Source organism: Protopterus annectens, chromosome 2.part0 (genome assembly GCF_019279795.1).
Source record: "Protopterus annectens isolate FY-2018-M chromosome 2.part0, PAN1.0, whole genome shotgun sequence".
In the NCBI taxonomy this organism is placed as follows: domain Eukaryota; kingdom Metazoa; phylum Chordata; order Ceratodontiformes; family Protopteridae; genus Protopterus; species Protopterus annectens.
This window is the reverse complement of record NC_056728.1, coordinates 483016761-483042846: the sequence shown is the minus strand read 5'-3', so window position 1 is coordinate 483042846 and position 26086 is coordinate 483016761. Positions and strand designations below refer to the sequence as shown.

The following is a 26086-nucleotide window of genomic DNA, read 5'->3' as shown; positions in this document are numbered from 1 at the left end:
GGCCAATTAGCAAGAGAACAAGAAAATGTGATTCAGAGATGGGTATAGCTGCAATGAGAAACACCTCATTATCAGAGGTTAATATTTGTCAGTGACAATGGTACAACAAGTTGTACACTTAACTTTAATGCTGGAAGATTAGAGAGGTGTGAGCTCTATTCCCACTCCATGTGATTGGGTTAATTTTCAAATTGCTGACACTGCAGCACAGCATTAAGGAGTGCTGTTCTCCTGAGTGCACTGTACTTCAGATGTTAAACAAAGGCCCCATCTGCTTGAGTTAGTGGTAGCTGTTAAATATGTAAAATATCCCATGTCAATTATTGAAAAGTGTAAGGGAATTCCCCAGTGTCCCTGCCAAATTTCATCTACTAGTACAAATACCATGTTAGACCTCATCTGAAAAGAGTGTAATTAAATCATAATGCATTCATATTGTGTGCGTGTGTGTGTGTTTATTGAAGGCATAAATTATTTCTGTTGTCCACAATAAAACATTAGAGTTGTTCAGTCAAAAGTGGTTGTTTGGGGGGCAGTGTTTGTGTGAAATCAAATACCATACTCTTACTTTGTAACACTTAAATAATCATGGATCTGTATTATCAGGAGAAAATGGGCATATACTTTGATTTGAATCATTTTTATGAATGAATATATTTCACATGATTGCTTTGAAATGGCAGAGGTGTACCTAATCTGAAGGTAAAAAAGTAGGGGAGTCGAGGGGTGGGAGTGTCAGTCTGTGCAATAAAGCAAGTGATCACAGCTGCCAACTGATCTAATCGGAGCAGACATAGGATCATAGGATCATAGGAAGTTAGTAGGCTAATGGCCCTAGGGCCCTACAAGCCTAGCCAAGATCTGCCCTTGTTTGCATGATCAGCACCTATTGCCCTTGTCCAAGAGAGACACAGGTGGAACCCCCAGGGTGAATTTGCAGTTACCCATCCAATCTTCCAGTTTTCACTTGAAGAGGGCCAAAGAGGTGATCTGCTTGACATGAAGAGGGAGTCTGTTCCAAAGGTGCGATAACCTCTGGGAGACAAACCTGTCCCTCCAGCAGGTTCTATTAATGTCACATACCAGGTTAAGGTCTTTAGAATGAGTAAACCTGTGAGCCATTGGAGTTATGGATTTGCAGCATTTCCAATAAAACATAGTCAGAGATTGGCTTATGTGCAAGGCAGAAATCACCTCTGAGTATTCTGTATGAAACGGAGTAAAGTGACAGTGATTTCAGCTGATCCATGCAGGACAGATGCTGAATAGCTTAAAATCTCCTTGTGATGAACATTTGTGTTCTCTGCAATTGCTGCAAATGCTTGGAAAGGTACATACCAAAAGGGCCATTGTACTCAATTATTGGCCTGATGTAGATTACAGGGAGGTTATAACTTTTTTTTTTCTGGATGCAGTGGCCTTACTTATGAGATGAGCAATATAGAATGCCCTTCTACCACTGTGGATACACTTTGATCAAAGGTAAGGTTGCTGTCAACCTGTGTGCCCAGGTCTCTCACCACTGAGTGCATGCTTAGGGTGTTTCTATTGATGTGGTAGTTAGCAGGAACATCCGTGTTATTGAAATGGATGATAATACATTTTTTGCATTGAGTTTAAGGCTGTGACTTTGGTACCAATAATTTGTTTGTGTAAGACCCTCTTGTAGGATGTTGACATCATTTGGGGATTCTATGACTCCCCCCAGTTTGCAGTCATCAGCAAACTTTGTCAGCAACAGACCTTTAGTTTCTGCTCATAGTTCAGAGAAATAGATTTCCAACTGTAGTGGTCCTGGGACTGATCCCTGTAGAACACTGCTGGTTATGGGTATGCTTTTGCAGGTGGATTCCCTTATTTTGACTGCATGGGTTCTATCAGTGAGCCAGTTAGTGACCCACCTAACAATATAAATGGTTGATACCTAGCTGGGTGAGTTTGTCAATAATTCCTGAGTGGGGAATAGTGTGAAAAGTCTTATCCAAGTCCAGGTAGGCTTGGTGCACAATTTTCCCCTCGTCCAGAGCTCTGATGACTGTCTCAAAGAAGTCCAAGAGGTTTAACAGGCATGATCTCCCTTTGACAAATCCAAACTGAATAGGGTCAGGTTTTTGGAGAATACTTATATTTTTGTTGATAAGGCCCATGATGATTTGCTCAATGGCCTTCCAGTTAAGGCTAAACTGGCTAATAGGTCTAATGCTCCCAGGGCCAGTGGAAGCACTACCCTTGTGCAAGGGAATAACGGTGGCCATTTTCCATTCAGCTGGGACAAAGCCGTTGCTTAGACTATGACTGAAAAGACTACCCAATGGTGTTGCTAATTTTTCTTGGAGCCCATATAGGATGCAGCCTGGGATGTTATCAGGCCCCATAAATGCTGTGTTCTTTTGCCTTATAGAGAGCATTTATGACCTGCTCTTTAGAGATACAAGGTGGGGGACAGGTAGAAAGAATGTCATGGGCTATGTGTGGTGGGAATAGGGGAGTGAAGTGATATGGAACTAAACTGTGTGTGTGTTTGTGTGTGTGTGTGTGTGTGTGTGTGTGTGTGTGTGTGTGTGTGTGTGTGTGTGTGTGTGTGTGTGTGTGTGTGTGTGTGTGTGCGTGTGTGTGTGCGCGTGTATGTGTGTGTGTGTGTGTGCGCGTGTATGTGTGTGTGTGTGTATCTGTGTCTATGTCAAACAGGGTTGTTTATGAAAGGTGAAAAGCATCCCAGATACATTTAAAGGCTGCATACTCCAACACAAGGGGCTTATTCTACAGGAATATTAGAGTGCAAACAGAGTTACATCTATTGTTTTGTTACACCATCACAGAGTGAGCCAATGACCTATGTTTAGGCCTTTAGAATTGCTACTTTATGATTATATCTACAGATCATATCTATACTGATGTTTTTACTTTTCAGTCTGACTGTTCATTATATTCAGGTCACAAAAGGCTTCTTTAATATATTCATTTTACCCCCACAGAGGTGACCTTTTCATTATCTGTGCACTTCAAAGCAGCACCTGAGTGTAGTTTATATTTGAATAACTAGATATGTATTTATTTATTTATTTGTTTATTTATTTATTTAACATTTGTTTATCAGGAAAGTCCAACTTGGAACAAAGCCAATTTTCAGCGGAGGCCCAGGGAGAAACGCTCCAGGTGCATGTTGCCACAAGATATTTTTGTATAGAGTGACTTACTGGAAAATGTTTTTTACTGTTTACAATACTTAGTATAGTGATCACATGCACAGTACGGAAGGGAAAGGTATGTAAAGATTGGAACATGCAAGGGAAATTGGATTCCCAATCAGGCATGACAGTATCTGGATTACATAGTTCCATGTTGTTGTGTCTTTTGGCTTTTCCCGGTTAGGGGTCGCCACAGTGGAACTCTGGTCCGCTAATGATTGGCGCACAACCTTCAATGAAGGTACACCCATTCACGCATGTCTCCACACAGAAGGTGCTCTAGCTAAGAATCAAATAGGACAACGTCTTACTGTGAGGCGACAATGCTACCGCAGCACCACCACCGCAGTTACATGCACAAGAGCAAAATAAGACACTGAAAAGCGTATGTATAACATTAAGCAGACCTAACGTTTAAATGGAGACTACTGTCTATGTGTATGTCCTTTACTAAATGGAATGAGGTGCTTTAACACATCTAGTACTAGTTCCTATTTACTTTAGTACTTAATTGCCTATGCACTTGACAACACATTACATAATGGTTAAGGTCTTTGCCTCACAGATACAAGGTACAGGGTTTAACTCTGACCTCTGGTAATTAGCTAGGCATGTAATATGAATCTTACTAATAGGTCAATGTCCAATGCCAAGAGCTTCTTCTCTCTCTAGGCATTCACCTTGTGCAATAGGTATCTGAAACTGAGTAACTGCATCTCTTAGGGTTCCATATGTTTTATAGGTGGAACATAATTTGCTTTCTGCACATAAGAATATTCCCCTAGATGCTGGTAACCAAGGTTATATATGTTCTCACACAAAAATGAGCAGCCTACCATGTTGCCAGTATTCATGCATTTCATATGCTACACTATTAAAAATAATTTTAGTGTAGATCAAAAGCTAACTTACCCATATGAATTGTTATAATTTTGAATAACCATAATAAGTTGCATACCAGAATAAAGTATGTTGTCATCCCAAATCCACAGCAGTTTCAAGCTTGTCTCACCAGTGCACCATTATAAGGAACTAAGGCACACAAGTAGCTCAGGATTAGCTTTTTCCAAGGAAAATGTATTAACCCCATGCACCTTCAATAACTCAACCACTTTTTTTCTGGAGAAAGGAAGATCTAATCAATAGTGTAATTTTCAAAAGGGTAGATTTCCTCTTTTCTCCAAGTAGGCATACAAAATATCCATTGTCATTTTCTTTCAAGAAAATTGATACAGTGGGAGGTTATAAAAACAAAATATGTAGTTTTCAGGCCAAATTGTAAAGACACATGTCTGGAGCATGAATTTTACATAGTTTGTTATAGGTGAAGGCTTCTACATTTAGCCTAAATATTGATGGGGACCAAAGAAATGTAGACATCTGTTGGTAACATTTCTGAATGATTTCAGAAGGGAGGAATATGTTAATTATTAATGGGTAAGGCATTTTAGCCTAGATGATCACTTCAGGTAAAGCTAACTTATGGTCCATCAGCATCCACCTGTATGGCCACTAGCCAGTATGTTCTGCTACAGTGATCTCTAAGGTGAGGCATAGTTCTACCTCCATCTCTGAAACTGTGGAAGTGACATCCACTCCCAAACTATTTAGATAGTTTTAGAGCAGATTCCAGGATGAATAACATGCTATTCAATGAGAGCGAAGCAGCTATCCTACAGAACCCAGAGCTTTGTATGATTAAGTTTGTCACCAGAAACATTCTAAAATTCTTAAATATCTGCCATATTTCTGAGAAAATCACAGACAAAGCTTGAGAATAGTGAGTAAACTATAATCTATAAACATGATGATGGTTCTACTCAAGCAGAGATTTTGGAAGCCCCCATTGATATATATATTTATATATATATATATATATATATATATATATATATATATATATATATATATATATATATCCACTTTTAAATGCCGAAATTGCGAGTTTAAAAAAAATGAGCGCAAAACATCGAGATTTCGGTATCTCAATATTTAAAAGTGGGGAAAAAAAAGACAGACACCTAAAATAAAGTGTTTGCACCTGCACACCCCCCTACTTAAATATACCAAATCCGAGATTGCACTACAGTGAAGAGAACGGTAATGCTCCTGTTGCATTTACCATTCTCTTCAATATAGAGCGATCTCAAAGTTGATATATTTATGTAGGGGGTGTGTAGGGGGTGCCCCCCTGCAAACACTTTATTTTAGTTCATTTGTGGGGTTTTTTTCACTTTTAAATTTTAAGATACCGAAATCTCTGTGTTTTGAGTTTGTTTTTTATTTAAAACTCGAGATTTCAGCATTTAAAAGTGGTCCTATATATATATATATATATATATATATATATATATATATATATATATATATATATATGTATGTGTGTATGTGTGTGTATATATATATATATATATATATATATATATATATATATATATATATATATATAAAACAGCAGCAAACAGCACATATTTTACATTCAGGGCAGAGTCTCTAAAAAGTGATAGGTGCGGTAAGAAGACACAACCACTACCAGTTAGCAAGGTCTCAAGTTGCTTCTTACATCCACTCTCTTCAAAAGCACTTTACGTTTGCAGGCATATTGTCTACAAACATCACCTTAAAACAGTTGACAACAATAGAGCTGAACATCCACTTCTGAATAAATTTAAAGCAGCTTCTATTTATTATAAAACATCTTCAGAACTTGCTAAAATAGTAAAACAAACACAAAAAGATAAGCGCTTTGAAACCCATTGGCATAGGGGGATTGTGGATTTTCTTCACATAAGGGAGTTTGCTATTGCATATCTTTGTTGAAGATAGTTCCAAAAATCTTGTATTCATTTGTGTTTGCTAGTATGTGATCTATTTTATGTGTCCCTTCCTGCATCCAGTCCTTCCAGAACCTAGACCTGTTCCTCCAATTGATGCTGATAGAAACCATAGATCTTAGTGTGGATAAAGTAAGAACATACACTTTAGGGCTTTCAATGTGAAAAGTATTTAATGTAGATGTGGAAGTAGGGCTTGCCAGTAGCATGTCAGTGCCATATGTGAGCTACCTCTTGCCAATTTTGCCACTAGATTGGCCTATAGGAGTTAATGACCTGCTTATGATCTTACAAGAAAGGAATGACATGTTAGAGCTTCTGAAAATTCCCTTTGGGATATGCAATCCTGCTCCACCTGATTTTCTGGGAAGAAAAAGGGTACACTGCAGTATTATTTATCTTTTACCATCCCATCTCAATTGTGTTATGAGTTTTTCCAGCTTTGTTAGCCATTTGGATGAGGTGCACCCTGGGAAGATGCCTAAGTATATAACACAGTTTTGGTAGAAGGACATATTCAAGGCTGAGATTTTTTCCCCACCATGAAAGCGTAAGTCTTCTCAACTAATGAAACATAAGGTAAAGTTTCACAATGATGGCTTAACATTTTTGGACCATATATATAAATAATCAGTGCCAAGATATTTTGGGGGAGAGCCACACCAACCCTCTTTCAATTGGAGTGCACCACCATTGGCCAAGTACTGTACAGACTTAGAAAAAGTAACTAAGTCCAGAAGTTGTGTAGAACTGTTGAAGAATTTCTAACATGACGTGTAAGCCTTTATCTGGATTCTCAGTGAATAGAATACAATTGTCAGCAATGATATGAGGGTCCATGCCCATTAGCTCCCATCCATGCAGCGAGTTGCACCTTTGAATTACAAAACAGATGCAAGGGTAGGAAATAATGTAGGGGACAGTGAACAGCCTTGTCCGATCCCTCTGCTTAGGGGGATGGACAGGAAGACTGTGCTGTCCATCAGAACTTTGGCAATTGGAAGTTATACATGGCTTATATACCCTTTACAAAGTCATCTGGAAAGCTACATTTCTTTAAAAATATCCCATAGGTAGTCCATCTTATTGAGTCAAATACTTTCTTGAAATTGATTAGTGCCTCAACTGCCAAGTTTCTTTTGACTGCCTGGAAATATAGCTTTAAGGATCTATATTAGCAACTCGAACAGTCAAATTGTCGAGTGCAACAAGATCGACCTATATACATCAATCTCCCTCTTCTCCAAAATGTTTAAACACTGAAAAGCATAACATCAAACCATCATAGTTGGCCAACACCACCTCCCCGGCTCCGCATTGAATACATAAACTAAAATACGTAATTGCAACCCTAAAACCAATATCCATAATAGTAATTTAATATAATATTATATAATATAATATAATATAATATAATATAATGTTTAAAATATAATAATATAGTATAATATAATATAATATGCGTTTGATGTGAAGTTTAGTTGTAGGGTGGTACATTATATCTTTAACTTTATGTATGCAATGTGGAGCCAGGGAGGCAGTGTTGGCCAACTATGATGGTTCAATGTTATGCTTTTCAGTGTTTAAACATTTCGGAGAAGAGGGAAATTGACATATATGTGTTGATCTTATTGCACTTGACAATTTGACTGTTAGAGTAGCTAATATAGACCTTAGCATTAGGGCTTGAATATTCATGACACTGAACCTGCCCTTTATGAGTCAAGCTTGGGGAAGGGGAATGAGATGTGGCAGAAATGGTTTCATCCTCCTCTCTAGTGTCTTGGTGTAATGTTTTTCCTCTATATTAACCAAGGATATGGGTCTGTATTTCCCAATATTCTTACAATCTTTGCCCGCTTTGGGGATCATAATGATATGAGATTCCCTTATGGGAGTGAAAGGATTCCTCTTCCTTAATGCTGTTAAAAAGGTCCCTAGCAGCTCCAAATATTATTGGGAATAGAAGCTTGTATAGGCCCTAGTTGAGACCATCTTGCCCTGTGACATTGGCTGATGGTGATGTTCTCAAAACCTCATGGATGCCCTGTATAATAATTTTTGACAGCAATTAATTCTTATCCAGCTTTTCTAGAGCCATGGTATCTAATTTATCAAGGACATTTTGTCAACTGGCCACAGATGGGTGAATTTTCCCTGTTTGCTCTGCATGTGCATGTCATAGAAGGGTTGAAATCCTTTCTTGACAAGAACTTGATTTGAGATGAGCCTAGACTCTTCACTGATGCAGACTATTTTATTCCTGGACCTTCTTTGTTTCAGTCTATGAGTGAACATTCTATCTGGTTTATCTAGAAGGACCCAGGATTGCAGGGCAGATCACTTTAGATAGAGGATTACTTTGCTGAGAATGAGCTTGTTTAAGTTCCATTTTGCCATTTTATAGGTATTTATAAGAACTTTATTCTTAAATGATAAGACTTTCCCTTTAACATAGGAGGTGTGTTGCTCTGATTCATTTAGTTGGATCTTCCAACTCAATTTGTTAAGCAATCTCACTTTTGCTGAGACACAAATGTATCTGAGATTGAGCTGAAATGATTCCCATCAAATAATATGTGAGGCAATAGAACTGCAAGTTAGAAAGAGTTTTTTCTCATGTAGAATAAACTCGTGCAGGTCTAGATACTCCAATATTGGGGTTCATCCTCCAAGATTTAGTTGAATGGTTTGGAGATGAGATCCAGTGTAGGGTTAGCTTTATCACCTCAGGGCTCAGTAAATAAACACAGGAGCACCTCCATGTCCATGGTCTGTCGTATCAGTAGTGGGGACATGAGAAAATAGTCTCTATGACTTCTCTCTTTGGATGGAGGAAGTAAATATAAATCCTGAGTTGGTGGAGTACAATGAATTAAAATTGATATGTCTGGTTTAGCAAAACCTTTTGCATCTTGATGTGATGTTCACTATCTAGTAATGACCGTTCTAAGATTGTGTTTATCACTACGTTGAAGTCACCTCCAATCAGGATGGGAGTTTGTCTCTTTGACATGTCACTTATTGCAGATGGAAATTCTCCTACATGTTGGTTTTGTGTAATAGACATCTTTCTTATTTCCCATCTATGCTCCTTGTCTGCCCCCTTTTTTCTTTCAAGGACCATCCTAGGGCAGAGTTAATGATGATAGCTACTCCTCATTTTGAGAACGCTACTACACTAGTGGCTAATGGACCCCCTACCATACATTTGATACAATTCTATTATCTCTTCTGGAGCTTTATTTCTTGTGTAAAAATAATGTTATATGTATGCTTATTTTGCCCAGTGTGCAAAGACATCCCCCCCCTAAAATAAACCCCTGTGGTGTTCCCTGTATGAATCTTTACTGTTTGTACAATAGTAGTAAATAAAATTAACAATAGCAATAAATAATAATAGATTATACAAATTTATAATACATGTCACTTAATAACACACTGCCTCAAGAGGGTTTATAGAATATAGTTCCAGAGACAGTTCATTGACACAGCTGCCTGTTTGGCTTACAAATAGGTGAGCACTTTTGGACTCACCGAAGTGTACCACACCTAGTTAATTTAGTGCTTAGATCCACTGACAGTCATGTACCAGGTACAAGGAGTATTAGGACCAGTTTGATTAGAATCAAGACTTTCCTACTTTGAGTTTGTTCTTCTTTCCTTTCCTTCAGTGAATATCCTTCCTTTGTTAGAAGGGTTGAAGAAACATTTATGGCCTGGCTTAGTTTGGTCTCCTTCCTGTTGTGTATCCATGGGTGTGATACTGCAGGTTGCATATGATGAAGCTTTGCAACCATGTCTTTTGAAGCCATAGAATCATTTATGGATATGGGTTCAAAACTATTAACTGTGGGCATTTGGAACAGCTGTCTGGAGACCTCTTTATTTGGCAAATTCTCAGCAGAGCTGGTATCCTTGGGTAGAACATCCATGCTTTAAAGGCTTGATGATGATCATAATGTGCCTGGTTGTGCTGTTGCAAATTTCGCAGGAGGTGTGGATATTTTTGGTCTGTATAGGTTATCAGAAGAATTCTGCATTGCCATACTAATGAGTGCTTCCTCCCTCTTAATGTCAGAGCTGGTTCTTCCATTCCTTCTAAGTAACACATTGGGGAGGTTATCTTGGGTGTGTCTTTGTTGTAGAAAAGGAAGGGCCTGTTCTGGCTTCTTGAAATAATGTTTCTTTCTCTGGCAATGCATAGTTGGCACAGCAGAGTATTGAAAATAAGTGGCCAGTCTGCTTTTGTAGAACAGAGAGTACACCTCATTAAACATCTTGTGCTTTGTTAAAATCAAATTGGAAAAGTCCTGCAGAAGTTTAATTTTTTGGCTTAGTAGCAAAAATTGGCAGCCATCTTTAGCAGCATTTAGGATCACTTCTTTATCATTGTTATGTAAAATATGAAATATGATGTGCTTGAGTGGCTTGCTTGGTGATGGGAGAGAATCGCAGAGCTCTGTGTGCTTTTTCTACCATTATTTCTCAGTTGAGACCTAATGCAGCAGGAAGATGGCCTTGTAAGCCCTTGCATGAATCTTCACCTTTAGAGCCGTCATTAAGACCCCCCACCTTTAATAATTATGTCGGTGATAGTACTCCAGTTCATCTGATTTAGTAGCTAGGGTGTCCATATTGGTCTTGTGTACTATTAATTTGGCCGGGGTTTCCTGGAAGGTGGTGGCATTCAGTGAGTTTGCTATTTGGAGAAAGCCTTTTTAGCAAACAGCTCTTTGGTGTCCTCTGCATTAGTAAAGGCAATGCACTTGATTTCTGTTGTATCCACATGTATTTTCTCAAGCATTTGCCTAAAGCAGATGAATTTCTGCTCCCATCTAGCACTGTCATCAAGCAGAATGTGGTCTGATCTTTCAGGTTTCTGCATGGTTGAAATTGTGAGACAGTAACTGCTATTAAATTATAGTGGTTATAGTAGATATAAGACTTTCTTAAAGGAAATTCAGAAAAATGTAAGTTCTTTGCTAGGTGATTGCTCATTTGGGTACTCGGAGTCTGAATATCCAAAATCGGACAGTCACCATTATGACAACTAGCTTTGCCTCCAGTATATACACATATATATATATATATATATATATATATATATATATATATATATATATATATATATAGATATATGGGTCTACTTCACATGACCGACAGTTCATTTGATCGACAGTCATTTGATCGAGACCAAAGCACCTAAAGTTCAAAACACCTAAAACCCATTTGATCGACCTCATAACACTGACACATGCAATTAAAAGCATTATGTCCTTATCCCCACTGTAGCAAGACCCTGGAGTTAGTATATATAGTTAGGGGGTGTGGGGGGCACAGCCCTCCACATAGTTTAGATAAATATTGTTTTCTGCAAACAGTTACTCATTGCAGTTTTAAATATCCATGTGTATTTTTGAAATTTATGAAGTCTGCCCCCCCCCCCCCCAACTATATATACTAACTCCAGGATCGTGCTACAGTGGAGAATAGCATGTGTCAGTGTTATGAGTGTCGATCAAATGGGTATTAGTTGTTTTGAACTTTAGGTGTTTTGGTCTCGATCAAATGACTGTTGATCAAATAAACTGTCAGTCATGTGAAGTAGACCCATATAGATATATAATGATATACATATATATATATATATATATATATATATATATATATATATATATATATATATATATATATACACACACATATAATTTATAAACAACTTTAAGAAGGGAAACTAAATGATAATAATTAGTTCTAAAAGATCTTTTCCTGGTTTCAGTTGTATTGTTAGTAAAGAGAGCATCTGCAAGTATTGTTTACTGTTAGCTGGATTTCTTGTAAGAGCTGCAACAACAGCAGTTGGCCTATGGAAGAAGAAGTAGTCTATGAAGCTTCAACAACAGTCCATCAAGTATTGGGCTTTTACTAAGTTGAAGGATCCCAAGGCCAAATACAGTTCTTGTGTGCTGAAGAGAACATCCAGACTATCTGTTTAACATGCTGGGATAGATGGTCAAGAAATTCCCTTGACAGAATCTTCAGTGATGATAGGATCTGATGATGGAGCAGATCCTCAAACTCCTTTTAACAAACTGGCAAAATAACTCAAAAGACTCTTTATAGATCTGACCTTTCGACCCAGGATACAGCTATTTAGGTACTAGATATCATCCAATCACACTACATTTCGTCTAACTGTGCTAAAAATTTAAACATTAAGGTGCATCTGCTTAATGTTAGAATGTAAACATCAATGTGGTTAGTCTTATCTCTCTATGTGTTGAAACTTCTGAGCTCTGAGTTTCAAAGCTATCTTGAGAGTATTGTCCCCACTGTCAGAAAATTTTGATTACCAGGAGTGGTGGTCCAAAGTAGATTTATACTCAGTGTTTCACCTTTTCATTTTAACAATTATACAGCTAAAACAGTAAAGACATTAAATGTGTCCCATAATAAGAACAGCAGATAATCCCATTCCTTATAAAAGTCACAGATTGCTTCCCAAGTTTGTTTATATAATTTTGGAATCAGTACTGAGTAGCTAAAAAGGGACAACCTCCAAGATTCAAGAGTTCCAACACTGGAAACACTAGAAATGGAGAGAGGTAGCACTTCATGGTTAGATAAAGGGAAGAGGGATGCACATTAGGAGTCGGGAGATGACTGCTCAACTAATTTTTCTTACACAAATCTTGTTTATAGAAGACCAAGTATTTTATGCCATGATAGACAAGTAAACAAGGGGTATGTGGACACCTCTGGGACATCTATATATTCTAGACCAAGACCACAATAGACTTTGTAGTAGCACAGGCAGGGGACGTGAACTTCTTTATTTTGCCTACTTAGCTATAGGAGGAATGCTTGGGAATTACAATCGCTTCATCCAGATAATATTCTTAATCACATTATCACTGTTTTGGTCAAAAGGTTCCTAAATTTGCTCAGTGGGGATTAAGTTGGAAGATAAAATGAAAATGCAGCTAATATATCATCTAATCACACCAAATTCAATTCTGTTAGGAAATAGCAGCAGCACAAATACTGAGTGGTCTCTAGCTCCTAGTCTGGGTGGTTAGCAATACTGCCGTTCCTCTGTACCACCCAGTTCCAGAGGAAGAAGAACAAACAGTTTAGGACAGTTTACCATCCTTGTTTGCAGACAGATGCTGGACCATAGCTAGCTTATCTGACACCCTACACAGATCTCTAAACTATCTTCTCAAAGACAAGAAAAAACACTGGTTTCTCTGCTCCTGCAACCGTAGCAAGCAGCTTGCTAAAATCCTTACAAGTAGCTTGCTACAATTACTACCACATACTCATCTCACACTAAGCTCTACAGCCAAGCCACAAATGCAATATGGGCATTCATTTATAAAACCTCACTATCTTCACAGCTTCATGAATCGGTGACATTAATGTGTATCCACATCATCAGCACCTACCAATCCCTCTCTGACATCTTGTGCTCCTGGCAGCTGCCCTTTTCACTCCAACCAAGTTATGGCTCTGGAGAGATGCATTTCTTTGAAACAAACCATGTATTTGTGGGCATTTTTAAGATGTTGTATTACCCTGGACCACTTAATCAGGGTACAACCTCCAATTATTAGAAACTGCAGTCATAGTTCATGCTATTAAGCACATAGACCACGAAAAAACTAAGATCTCTTCATTTCCAAAAATAATGGTTTCTCAGACCAGTTTTAAGAAATCCTGCAGTATAACGCATGTGATAAAGAAGACCAACTGGAGAAAGCATCTCAAAGAAAATGTGAAATCCCCAAACCCATTTAAAGCCAACCAATAGATAAGCAAAATACATTGATAACATTGAATTCATAATTAATCTAATGTATTTGACATTGTAAGATTCACTTCGAAAGCACAGAACATTAGCATCACAAAATATCATGTGTGATGATAATGCTGAAAACTCAGGTAAAGTATTTGGGCACCATTATGTAGTCATGGACCAGTAAACAATAATGGCAGTCACAGTCAGTGAGAACACTGTCCTAGTTTTCTTGGGGGGATGTACCAGATGACTGTATCACAGAATGGGACTGCTCTCTGGATATGTGTACCTCTGTGGAAAGCTATCTAAAGAGGTGATGTGCTGGGCCTTTAATAGGAAACTAAATGAAAAATATAAAGGCAAGACTATCAGTAAGCCTGGGGTAGAAGGTGAGACACTATTGAAGAGCATGCTGCATGGTCATTTACCAGATGAGGCTGAGCTAGAAAGGTACAAACATTCAGCAAGTTGAGGTGTTATACTGGGTAAGTCATGAGTAACCAACCAGGCAGTAGCAGTCCAACTCACACAAAGCAAAAAGGACTTCCATTCAAAAGAAAAAGAAGTATGTCAGCTAGAACTAGACTCCATGCTGTCCTCTGGAAAAGAATGGGGTTTCCTCTTGGGAAGGATGTCCCTTGTAGCAGATTATTGCTGGGTTTGATGCCAAGAATGCGATTCTGAGACCAGTAACAATCCCAGATATTGAGATGTGGCTAATGATATGCTACAACAGAAACTGATGCCATTTTACCTTGACAAACAATTTTAGTAAATGAATTAATGAACTAAGCTCTTCTAAAATGAGTGTAGAATCATCACTGTCAAATCAAAATTTTATCACTTTGCAAGTAATTAATGCCACAGACCAGCCTGCATTGAGTTCATTTTCTTTGTCTCAGTAGAATAAAAGATGAGGCAAATAGCTGCAGGTGAAATACCATGAGTTGCTGTTCATGACTGTTAGGATTGAGAGACTCTTTCAGTGGGACACCTGAAACAAAATCATAGCCCAGACCTACAGAAACCCACCTTCATAGAAAGGCATGGATACCCAGGCTTTCCACAAAGTCTATTAGGCCAAAATTATGCATGTTTTCTGCTAGATTCTATACTCCAGAACTTCCAGCATTCCTGTGACTTTGGCATTTTGTTTCAAAAGAAATTCAGTAAACTCTTTAGTTTATGGTGACCTGCAATTTATATTACTAGCTCCTGGCTCCAGCATAGTGCTTCTGGTGAGTCTCACTGTCATACATTCAGGCCCATATACTAGTGATTATTAGTCTGGTGCAAATAGATAATAACCTGCAGAATGCAGAGGAAAGCTTTAGACAAAATACAGAGATCAGTTTCTGGAATAGGCTTTGCTGACAGTTCAGTGATGGAATCTTTGCTAGATTTATTCATTATGGAATCATGTTTCATTTATACGTTTGTGTAGAATTTGTAGATAAGCATTTGTCTTGTTTTGTGTTGAGCTTGGCAAAGCTGAGCTTGAAGAAAATCTTTCTACTCATAACAGGGAACAACCTACCCAAATCTTTGGAAAGAGTAAGGCATTACAATAAAAACACTATATTTTAATTGGGGATAGACACTATAAAGATGGCCTAGCTGCTCATTGCACTGCATGTACTTGTAAGTCCTTTTTCCACAAAATGTTACTATAAAATGCCTGTTTTAGGGATAATGACAATGTACTCTGTGGGGTCCCCAGTAGGCCTCTGTAGCTAACAGATTGTGCAGGGTGCCAAGTTGAATTAGTTTTAGTTTCTGTAAGATGTGAATATAAGACTACTGCTCATTTTAATGAATGGATTTTATGTCAATAATATATTTTTCTGCATGATTTTCCCACTGTGCCTGTCAGTTACCAATTTTCCTCTTATCAGTCATACACATTCATAGGTTCATAGATTTATAGGTAAGTACTAGGCTAGCTGCCCTTGTTGCCCATTTTAAGCCTAACCAATTTCCTTTTTTGTGCTCAACATAACCTATCCCATTTGGATATAGATTGGCTTTACCCATCCAGTGGTCAATAATTATATATTACCTCTAATGAGAATAACTGGGATCATACCATAGATAACTTGAGGGGACCCATTCAAGGGATAAAGCATTTAGGAGCTGCATTTGTCCATTAGTAGCACAGGCGCAGTCCACAGGTGACTTTTTTCCTATCCATAGATCTAAGTTGCACTTGAAAATGGACAGGGATGAACTTTGTTTTATGTAGATGAGAGAAGTCAGTTCCATAGCAGTGGTATCCTCTGCAAAATATACCGGCCCTTCCAAACCATTCTGTTGATGTTTCAAAAAAGGTTTAGTTCTCTAGATTGAGTATTTCTGATGCCATTTGACTTGCTGATGTGCAGTAAATCCATCAGTAATAGGTTTGATGATACATTGTATGCCATACGCAGGTCATCTCTTAGTAGTCTGTAGGATACTGAATATAGTGACAGGGCTTTGAGTCGATCCAAATAGAACATGTTGTTTAGGCTTTGTATTCTTTTAATGAGGTATCTCTGTGGGTGTTTCAGTTGTTCATTCTCTGTTATCCTGTGTACTCACTAGGGAGAGTAAAAGTTGACCAGGAAAGCAATCCTGCAGATAGTCACAGTGATACTTTGCGTCCTCACCAACATTCCAGCAATGATGACATATTTATTTAGGCCTAACTGCTCCTCCTCTGTTTGTTGGGAGATAAATGACCTGCATCATTATGGAGACAGCAAGATCATCCCCAGTACAGGTGTATGCACCAATGAACCGCAAAGGCAACTGCCACTGTAATATCTTGATGGCTGAATGGCTACCACTGGAACCTCCTCCTTTGTTGATACACCTCCTCCGAGGTATGTGGCTCTGGACAGCTCTGTCTACTCTTTCCCTCCAAGGATGAGCATGCCTTCTTCCATACCAGTTCCGTCATTCCCCCAAGCACTAATCGATCTCAAGTTGCCCAGGCTACAGTTAGTGATTTATTACTGGATCTGGCTATTGTTTCTTTAGAACATTCCTTAATTGATCTGGAGTTACACCAGAAATAAGAAATATACATATTTCTCATCCAAAGAGGCCTTTTCAAGAAAAGAGTCCATGAATCTTTTAATTCTTTACAAATCCAGTAGCTCTGCAAAAAAACCTCACTAAGGACCCAAATCTACAAATAAACAAGACCCATTGCAAAGATACATTCATAATTCAATGTATCCATAGCCTGTGAAATAACTTACCACTGCAGGTCAGGCAGAGTATGACTTTGGGTTGCTATAAGGCTAGTTTTGATGACTGTATGGGTAGACACAAATTTACACCACAGTTATCATGTACAACCCTGCACAGGTTTAGAGGTGAGTACTATTAAGGGCTTAATAAGGGTCTGCTTAAAGATGTATATGGTTATGTATCTTATTTCTGTGATCGCTTATCTAGTATGTTTCTATATTACTATGTTAGTCATAGAAAGGATGCCACCACCAACAAATCCCAATTCAGACTATTACAATATGACCTAGCCTATTTCATTGCTGAGATACTTAAGGATGAACTATCAATCTTAGTTACATAGGAAAACAGAAACATAAAATCACTAGGCAAGCAGTCAATGGGACAGGAAGATGCCAAGCCCTTAAACACTGTTAAGAAAAATGTACAAATAATGCTCAAATGTACAAATAATGCTCACCTCCTTTATTTAGAAGGTCATACAGGTAATCACTGGGGTGAATTTGATGCTCCCCATCCATTCATCAAGTTTGGCTTTGAAATTGGCCATAGTATTATTATGCTCAATATACAGAAGAAATGTGTTCCATGGAGGGAAATGTATTGGGTTGTGATCCTATCTGTCTAGTAAGTTTTATTCTGGAAAATTATAAAGGATGCATCTTTATTTTGACCATGAAAAACTCTTTCATTAGCAGCCAATGATTAAAGAGTCGTCATTATGAACATGACACAATTCCCACAATTTAAAAAATGGTACACACCCCAGTGATCCCACACTTGACACCTCTGTCTTCCAAAGAACGACAATCCACTTCAAGCACACCTCAACAAAAAGCTCTCTGTTAAACATCTCTGACACACAAACTTCCTCTCTTCTTGTACAAACCTTCTATTTTAATTACACAATAACTACAGAAACATCACTCTGAAATCAGTTCAACAATATAAATACTTGAGCAATCTTCAGCAAACCTGGATAGCCACACTTCCAGGGTGTTGACCTGGATGCCAAAGAGGAAAGATGGCAGCACAGATGCCTGCGGGATACTGATAGCTACAGTTTTAAATTCTAGGGGTAGCCACAGCTCTCACAAACTGGGTTCTAGCAGACATCCAATTCAATTGGCAATGTAGGGGGGTTACTAAGTTTTATTAATTTACATATAATACCAGTATGGGGATGTTCTCAAAAACCCTGGCAATGTTGAAATACAAATATGAAATGAGCGACCATTGTCCACTGCTTCAGTGACCTCTTCAAAGAAGCTTACCATTTAGGAGGTGGAATCTATCCCTCACAAATCCAAACTGGTTTGAGTCAAGGTCAGCAATATTGCTTATGTCTGCATGTATGAATATGGGTATGACTTTTTTCCCTATGACTTTAGTTATAAGGCTATTGAGAAAGATGGGCCTATAATTACCAAGGTCTGAAGAAAAGCCACTTTACATATTGACATCATTGTAGCAGATCTACAGACTTCATGAACAAATCTAGTGGTTAAGTTAATGTTAAAAGGATGACTTGTACTTGCACTGATGGGGATGCACACAGATATGTTGTCATGGTTAAGGGAGGTATTATTTATTTCTTTTTTAACAGGGGGTTTCAAACTTGCTCTGTAATGATTTTGTTGAAGCTAGTTTAGTGTGACTAGAGGCATAGATGGTAAACATCAGAAGGGTAAAATCTGAATTAAATTTGTCTGTCAAGATATCTGTTGTGTCCTTTGGTCTTCAGTTAGTGGGGCAAAGGTGCACTAATTCAGTGACTTATTGGACATTGTTTCTTAGTTTTCTAGCAGGGCAGACAAAGGATTTATAATAGCTGTTGGTGTCAGTAACTACTTAAATTTATACTCAAATTTGTATTTCCTAATGATGCCATAAAGCAGCATTACTACTGTACTGATGCAGATGCTATTAAGACTATTATGAATAAAAATTGGGCTATAATATCAGAGGACAGTGCTATTAATATGAAATCGGGAGATAGACCACATGTTACCTATAGAAGAGGCCTAAATTTTAAAGACTTATTGGAAAGGAACAGTCAAAAATGCCCCAATAACTGGGGGGTGAGAAAGTGTGAGAGATGTCAGCTGTGCCAGCACATTATGGTAACTAATAAAGTTTGCATACGTAATAAAATTTACATCATTAATGGGAAATTTAACTGTGAAACAGTGGGAGTAGTATATGCTGCTTTATGCCAATGTTGCCAAAGCTGCTATATTGGTAAAATTGAAAGAAAGTTTAAGCAGAGAATTTATGAACACCAATACCAAATTAGTAGGGGTAATACCACAAATGCTTTGGCTAGACACACTTTAGAGTACCCCACACAAAAATTCCAGTTTACAATATTACAACAAATAGGAACATTAGAGGTGGGTCCTGGGAATTAAAACTTGAAGAACAGGAACTTGTTTGGCAAATTAAAACATATGCACATGTTTCACCAGGGCTTAATGAATACTGCTCAATAAAAAGTATTTTGAAATTGAAAGGTCTTCAAAGATGAAATTTGGTTATATAACAACTTTTCTATTAGTCGAATGAATTTATAAATATTTATTTATACATATTTATCTTTATATATTCATACAGATTTTATATTTTCACTTGTTTGAGCTGTTTAAGTTGTTATCTAGCATTTAAAGGCATTTAGATTAACACACACATAAGAAAATTAATTAATAAGACTGATGTGTTGTGGTTTTAACATTGTTGCTCATTTTTAAAAAAAGCTTTTATATTTATTCACATATACATTTTACCTTGTATAACACTGGCTCTTTAAATTTCTTAAGTTATGTTAATTGGATTTATAATTAATTATCTCATTTTAATTGATAATTTTATTTTAACTGAGTACTCCTGGGGTTTCTTTACCTGAAGAAGTTCATGTATTTTCTGAACGAAAGCGCTAACAGTAAAATGGTTGGAATTCTACAGCTTGCTAAATATAAATACTTGAGCAATCTTCAGCAAACCTGGATAGCCACACTTCCGGGGTGTTGATCTGGATGCCAAAGAGGAAAGATGGCAGCACAGATGCCTGCGGGATACTGATAGCTACAGTTTTAAATCCTAGGGGTAGCCACAACTCTCACAAACTGGGTTTTACCAGATATCCAATTCAATTGGCAATGTAGGGGGGTTACTAAGTTTTATTAATTTACATATCATACTAGTATGGGGATGTTCTCAAAAACCTTGGTAATGTTGAAATACAAATATGAAATGAGAGACCATTGTCCACTGCTTCAGTGACCTCTTCAAAGAAGCTTACCATTTAGGAGGTGGAATCTATCCCTCACAAATCCAAACTGGCTTGAGTCAAGGTCAACAATATTGCTTATGTCTGCATTTATGAATATGGGTATGACTTTTTTTTCCCTATGACTTTAGTTATAAGGCTATTTAGAAAGATGGGCCTATAATTACCAAGGTCTGAAGAAAAGCCACTTTACATATTGACATGATTGTAGCAGATCTACAGACTTCATGAACAAATCTAGTGGTTAAGTTAATGTTAAAAGGATGACTTGTACTTGCACTGATGGGGATGCGCCCATATATGTTGTTATGGTTAAGGGAGGTATTATTATTTTTTTTTAACAGGGGGTTTCAAACTTGCTCTGTAATAATTTTGTTGAAGCTAGTTTAGTGGGAATAGTGGAATGGATGGTAAACATCAGAAGAGTAAAATCTGAGCTAAATTTGTCTGTCAAGATATCTGTTGTGTCCTTTGGGTTTCAGTGAGTGGGGCAAAGGTGCACTGATTCAGTGGCTTATTGGGCATTGTTTCTTAGTTTTCTAGCAGGGCAGACAAAGGATTTATAATAGCTATTAGTGTCAGTAACTACTTAAGTTTATACTCAAATTTGTATTTCCTAATGATGCTCTTAAGACCTTTTACTGGCTGTTTCGGTGCATTTCTGAGATAGAGGAACTGGATTTTAATTTTATAGTAATTTAAGATGCTTCTGCTTTTGTTATACAGTTTATTGATACAAGTGTTCTGCCATAATGGTTTATTCTTTAACTTGTCAGTTACTTAGAACAGATGGGAGCTGACTTGTCTATACAACTATTGAGGTGTTGACAGAAGTTAAGAGGTCTGAGAGGCTACCTTTTCTAACTAGGTATTTGGGAAATTTGCCTAGATCATCTAAGAGCTATAGCAGGTTAGTGTTAGTAAAGTCCAAAAGACTAATGCATTTGGTGCATGGATATATCAGTAAGAATACCACCTTAGTTCTCCCCTGAAAAGAGGTCAGTGGACTTGTGGGACTAACCCAGCCAACAAAGTGTAAATAGATAAAATAATAAATCATGTCAATACTACAACTATTTGCAAATGTGGAGGAATATGTACATAGTTAAAGCATGCAGCATCTTGAATTATTCCATCATTCTGAGTGACAGTTGTATCAGAGGAGGTATAAGTAACTGGGGTGTTGGAGTTCAAGGGGTGCAAACCCCAGGTAACCCCAGTCAAACTGTTTAACAGGTGAAACAGTGATGGCTCTGTCGCACAGAGGGACAAAGTCCTGGTTATGACATAGACGACCTCTCTTCAACTAGCACTATGGGCAACTAAGGGACCAGGTAGTAAGGGACTGCACTTGAGTGGCCAGTGTTTGCTCATCCTAGGGTGATGGAGACATCCAAGCCCGCCATATTGGTGACACCTGTTTATGCTGCTCAGAGTGCATGCTTTGCTGAATCAGGAAAAAAATGAAAAGGGAAGTATCTCCTCCCAGACTAGAAGCATCCATTGCAAGTCAAGTGAGCAATATGAGTGGAGAAGTCAGGTGAGGAGTTGAATTCTGCCAGGTCTGTGCATCTGACCTCCTGTAAGAACAAATTATCTAATAAGGCCCCCTGGGCAGAGAATGACTGGGCTGGAATCTCCCAACCAAGATTTGAAAGTCTGGTGGTCATACACTGGGGCAGCAAATGGGATGACTAAGAGCAGGCGGGTTAGGTGGGGTAAGTCTGGTGGAGAAAATAAATGTGTAACAGCAAATTTCAGAATTTACTGTTTTAATACCAATTGTTTATTTATTGATTGAGTTATTTAAGGCTGGGGCTGTATTGGTCAATATTTATAAATGCACTACTGCAACAAATAAATATAAATCCATAAATACATCTGTATGCTTTATTTTGAGTGCCAAAGTATTTGTTTATTCATTTATTCAACAGCAGTTTATTTTTCAAAGTGTCAGTGCTCACAAAATCAACTCTCATATTCTGATAAGGAGTCATTCACACCAGCTGTGATTGTGCAATGCTTTATATTGATCATTAGTGTTCTTGATTTGTTAATATTGTGTGCTATTCTAGTTTTTCTTTTGAATGCATTTTTTCTTTTACAGCTATTATCAGCTTTTTTTTCCTCAGGTCCCTTCTGAAAATGGGCTCTACACAACAGGCCAAACCAAGTTAATAAAGTTAACACAATGGAAATAAATAAGGCCATAGAGAAATAACTGAATGAATAAATGAAAGCAAGAGTGAACAAATGAATATATCAATGAGTGAATGAATGAACCTTAATCTCACACACACACACACACACACACACACACACACACACACACACACACACACACACATACACACATACACACACACACACATGCACAAATACATACACACAAATACACATACACACATACACACACACACACACACACACACACACACACACACACACACACACACACACACACACACACACACAAATACATAAATCTTATACAATTAAATATCTTGACAGATGCTTTTAAAGTCTTTTATATTTCTGTGTGATGTTTCTCTATTGTTGAATTGTTATAATTATAATGGAACTGTCTCAGTTTGAAGTATGGCAAAGGAAATCCCTGTCCAATGAGTGTATACCAATTTCTATAAAACTTAAAAGAATTATTTTATAAGGCATGAACAATAAAACAAAATATGTTCACTTGCATGCATGGTTCAAGCTAAATAAAATGAGCTATACTCATTTTAGGTTAGTCTACTTTGAATGTAAGTTTTAATCACTTGGCATTATGGACCTGCGTGTATTGTGTTTTACTCTAGGTGTATATTGTTAACTTCTGGAATATGTTCAGTTGGGATGGTCCCAGCTAAATCACTGTTTCATCTGCTTTTCAATGGTGCCATCTCTTTTAGAAGTTTTGCTTTTTGCATGCCATTCTATGTAAATATCAGTAAGACATTTGATATGGTTGTTGTTGTGTCTTTCAGCTTTTCCCGGTTAGGGGTCGCCACAGCGGAACTCCAGTCCACTAATGATTGGCAGTAAATTTTTACTTGCCGAGTTGCCAGCCCTGATGCACAACCTTCAACAAAGGTACGCCCATTCATGCATTTCTCCACACAGAAGACGCGGTGCCACGAATAAAATCATTACAAAAAATAGTTAGCAGTATAATAGGTCACGTTTTAATTTACCTGCACTTACTTTGCTTAATGAAAGAGCTACATTTATTTCTCTTAGATACAGTTTTTTCAGCTATGTGCACAAATATAAATTAACTAGATATGTGCAAATAAAGCATTTAATTTTAGTCTGCAGTATATAGATTTTCCATCAGTCAGCAGTCAGAGAGAATGAAAATGTAGTGTGATAAACAGAGATCCATTAAAGAGGAATGTCATTTTCCCAGACAGGCAGCAGCCTTAGTGCTAAGTATTAATAAAAGGAGTGCAGGGTAAAATAATCTGGATGGGGGTAAGCAGGCTTTATTCCAGAAGACTTATTGTGAAACGTTGTTGCCAAATGATGGTGTTTGCTTATAATATGGCCTTTGATCCTCACTGTAAAATTTGTGTATGTAGACATGTTATAACATATAAAGATTAACACCAATGCCCTTCATTTACACACAGTGGAATAACAATACTATGAACAGATCATAACACATAGAATGGTGAAAAAGCCTAGCAGAACCATGTAAAACACAAGCATAAGTAAGTCTTTCAAGACCAAGAAATGAAGATGAATTGTACTCTAGACCAGAATATCAGAGGAAAGTAATAACTAATGTCTGCCAGATGGCTGTTATTTATTTATTTATTTCACTTTTTAAGGATAATATGTTTTAATATCTTGGTACTTAAGTCTTAGCTTTACCTACATCAAGCATGTATGCAAGGAATCCCTAAAACTGAGCTCCCTAATAAGGAGGAATGTAAGTTATAGTCAATTGTAATATGATTACATATGAATGAACACCACCTTAATCCTGAGAACATTACTGGTCAGTACTGACTACCATGTGACACTTTATCTCTGGGTATTGTAATTAAGAAAGGCATGGTTTTGTATACTGCTATAATGATAAGAACACTGAAGATAAAATCAAGGTGTCCCTGTAGTAAACTTCATTGCCTAAAGGATATCAAAGAGCATTCTGTAAAGGACTCCGTGCTACTCTTGGGATTAGAGATCACACTGCATGCATATACTGCTGCATTAAAGTTCCTGCACATGCATCTTAACTCCTTAATTATCTCACTGGGAGTAACCAAGTAAATGTGATTTTATTCTAATTACAGCAATATAGAGGGTTACGATCAGGTCTCCAATCGTAACCACATTACTATGTGTTTCAGACTTGGATGCCTCACTCTCGAGGAAAATCTTAGTATCCGTTTTAAGAATACATGATAACAGGTTATGATTGGTGAGACCCAATCATAACTTTTTGCAGTGCATAGAGTTTTATCTGCTTCATTTACTACCCATTACAAAAAAAAAAAAAAAAAAAAGCAGAAGCGTTTTACCAGCTTTGAAAGCTGTGCTGTTGCATAGACAGCAAGTATGGAAAAAATTGGGGCAGCTTTTGAATACTGCCTAATTTAAATAAGTTACTTACAAATTGATGTCTGCAAACCTATGTGGACATAGCAGGACAGATATTCGATTGTTGAGAATGAAGGAACATCCCTTCCCTTATACTTGACTGTAACAACAATTATGGGGTTTGTAACATATTTTACACACCTTTGAAAGCACTGTTATGTTCAGGTCTCACACTACAGAAGCACACAATAGGTTTCTCTTTTTTGCAACTTTGAAGTATAATTACAGTTCTCCATGCACTATACATATTTTAAAATCACTTCTAAAAAAAATAAACATTTGTGACCTTTGCAACAGAACAGTCTGATGTTGTGCTTGTTTCTTTTCCAGGTTACCTCTCCATGGTGATTGCAGCATGCATAATCAATTTCCATAGGGCTCTGGCTCTATTTGTAATCACTGTTCTGGCAATTTTCTTTTTACTATGGGATGCCTTTATGAAAAAATATGAAGGAAAAAATGTGAAGATATGTGCTCCTTTCAAAAGACAGTTAAAACAACAGTGGTTCTGGATGAAATGGTAAGTTGAAATGAAAATGCTTTTGTTTAGTTACTATCTTTTGAGAATTAAAGTAAATATCCTCAGAATACTACCTGTTTGCCCTGAGGCTACTGGCTGCATTGCCCTGTGGCTACTGGCTGCATATGCATATGATTAAAATTGCAATATATTTAGTAAACAGAGGGATGGATTCACACCATGGCATTTGAAACATTTCCCTGTGCTTTCAATAAATAAATAAATAAATAAATGTTTATGTTAGTTATTTTACAAGCCAGCCTACAGGACTAGATTTTTCAGGCACATTCATCATATCACACCTATGTAACTCTTGCTGTCAGAAGTTAAGAATAGCAATTTAGCAAGGTCCTACAACAGGATTTCTGGGAAATCCATAGGCAGTACAGTACAACAAATAAATGATTCAAGTATTGATAAACTATCAAATGCCTAACTTCTTTCCTGCTGAAACTGTTCACATCCTGCCTCCTTTTGGTGTCTGGTGTGTGTGGGGGGATGAATTAGGCACCAAGATCTGTTTTGACAGTAGTAGCATAAAGTCAAAAATTCTGAGTAAATACAAAATCTTCTGTAACTAGTGGCTTGTGGGATATAATCCCTCCTGATTTT

General features: G+C 37.5%; 1 protein-coding gene across 1 annotated transcript in view; it reads left to right on the top strand.

Moving 5' to 3' along the window:
* SLC28A3 (solute carrier family 28 member 3) overlaps positions 1–26086 on the top strand; it is a 262179-nt gene that overhangs the window by 46061 nt on the left and 190032 nt on the right. Inside the window, exon 4 of the mRNA XM_044060325.1 lies at positions 25285–25474. Within this exon, the coding sequence (XP_043916260.1) occupies positions 25285–25474 (190 nt within the window). The remainder of the gene's footprint in view (positions 1–25284; positions 25475–26086) is intronic.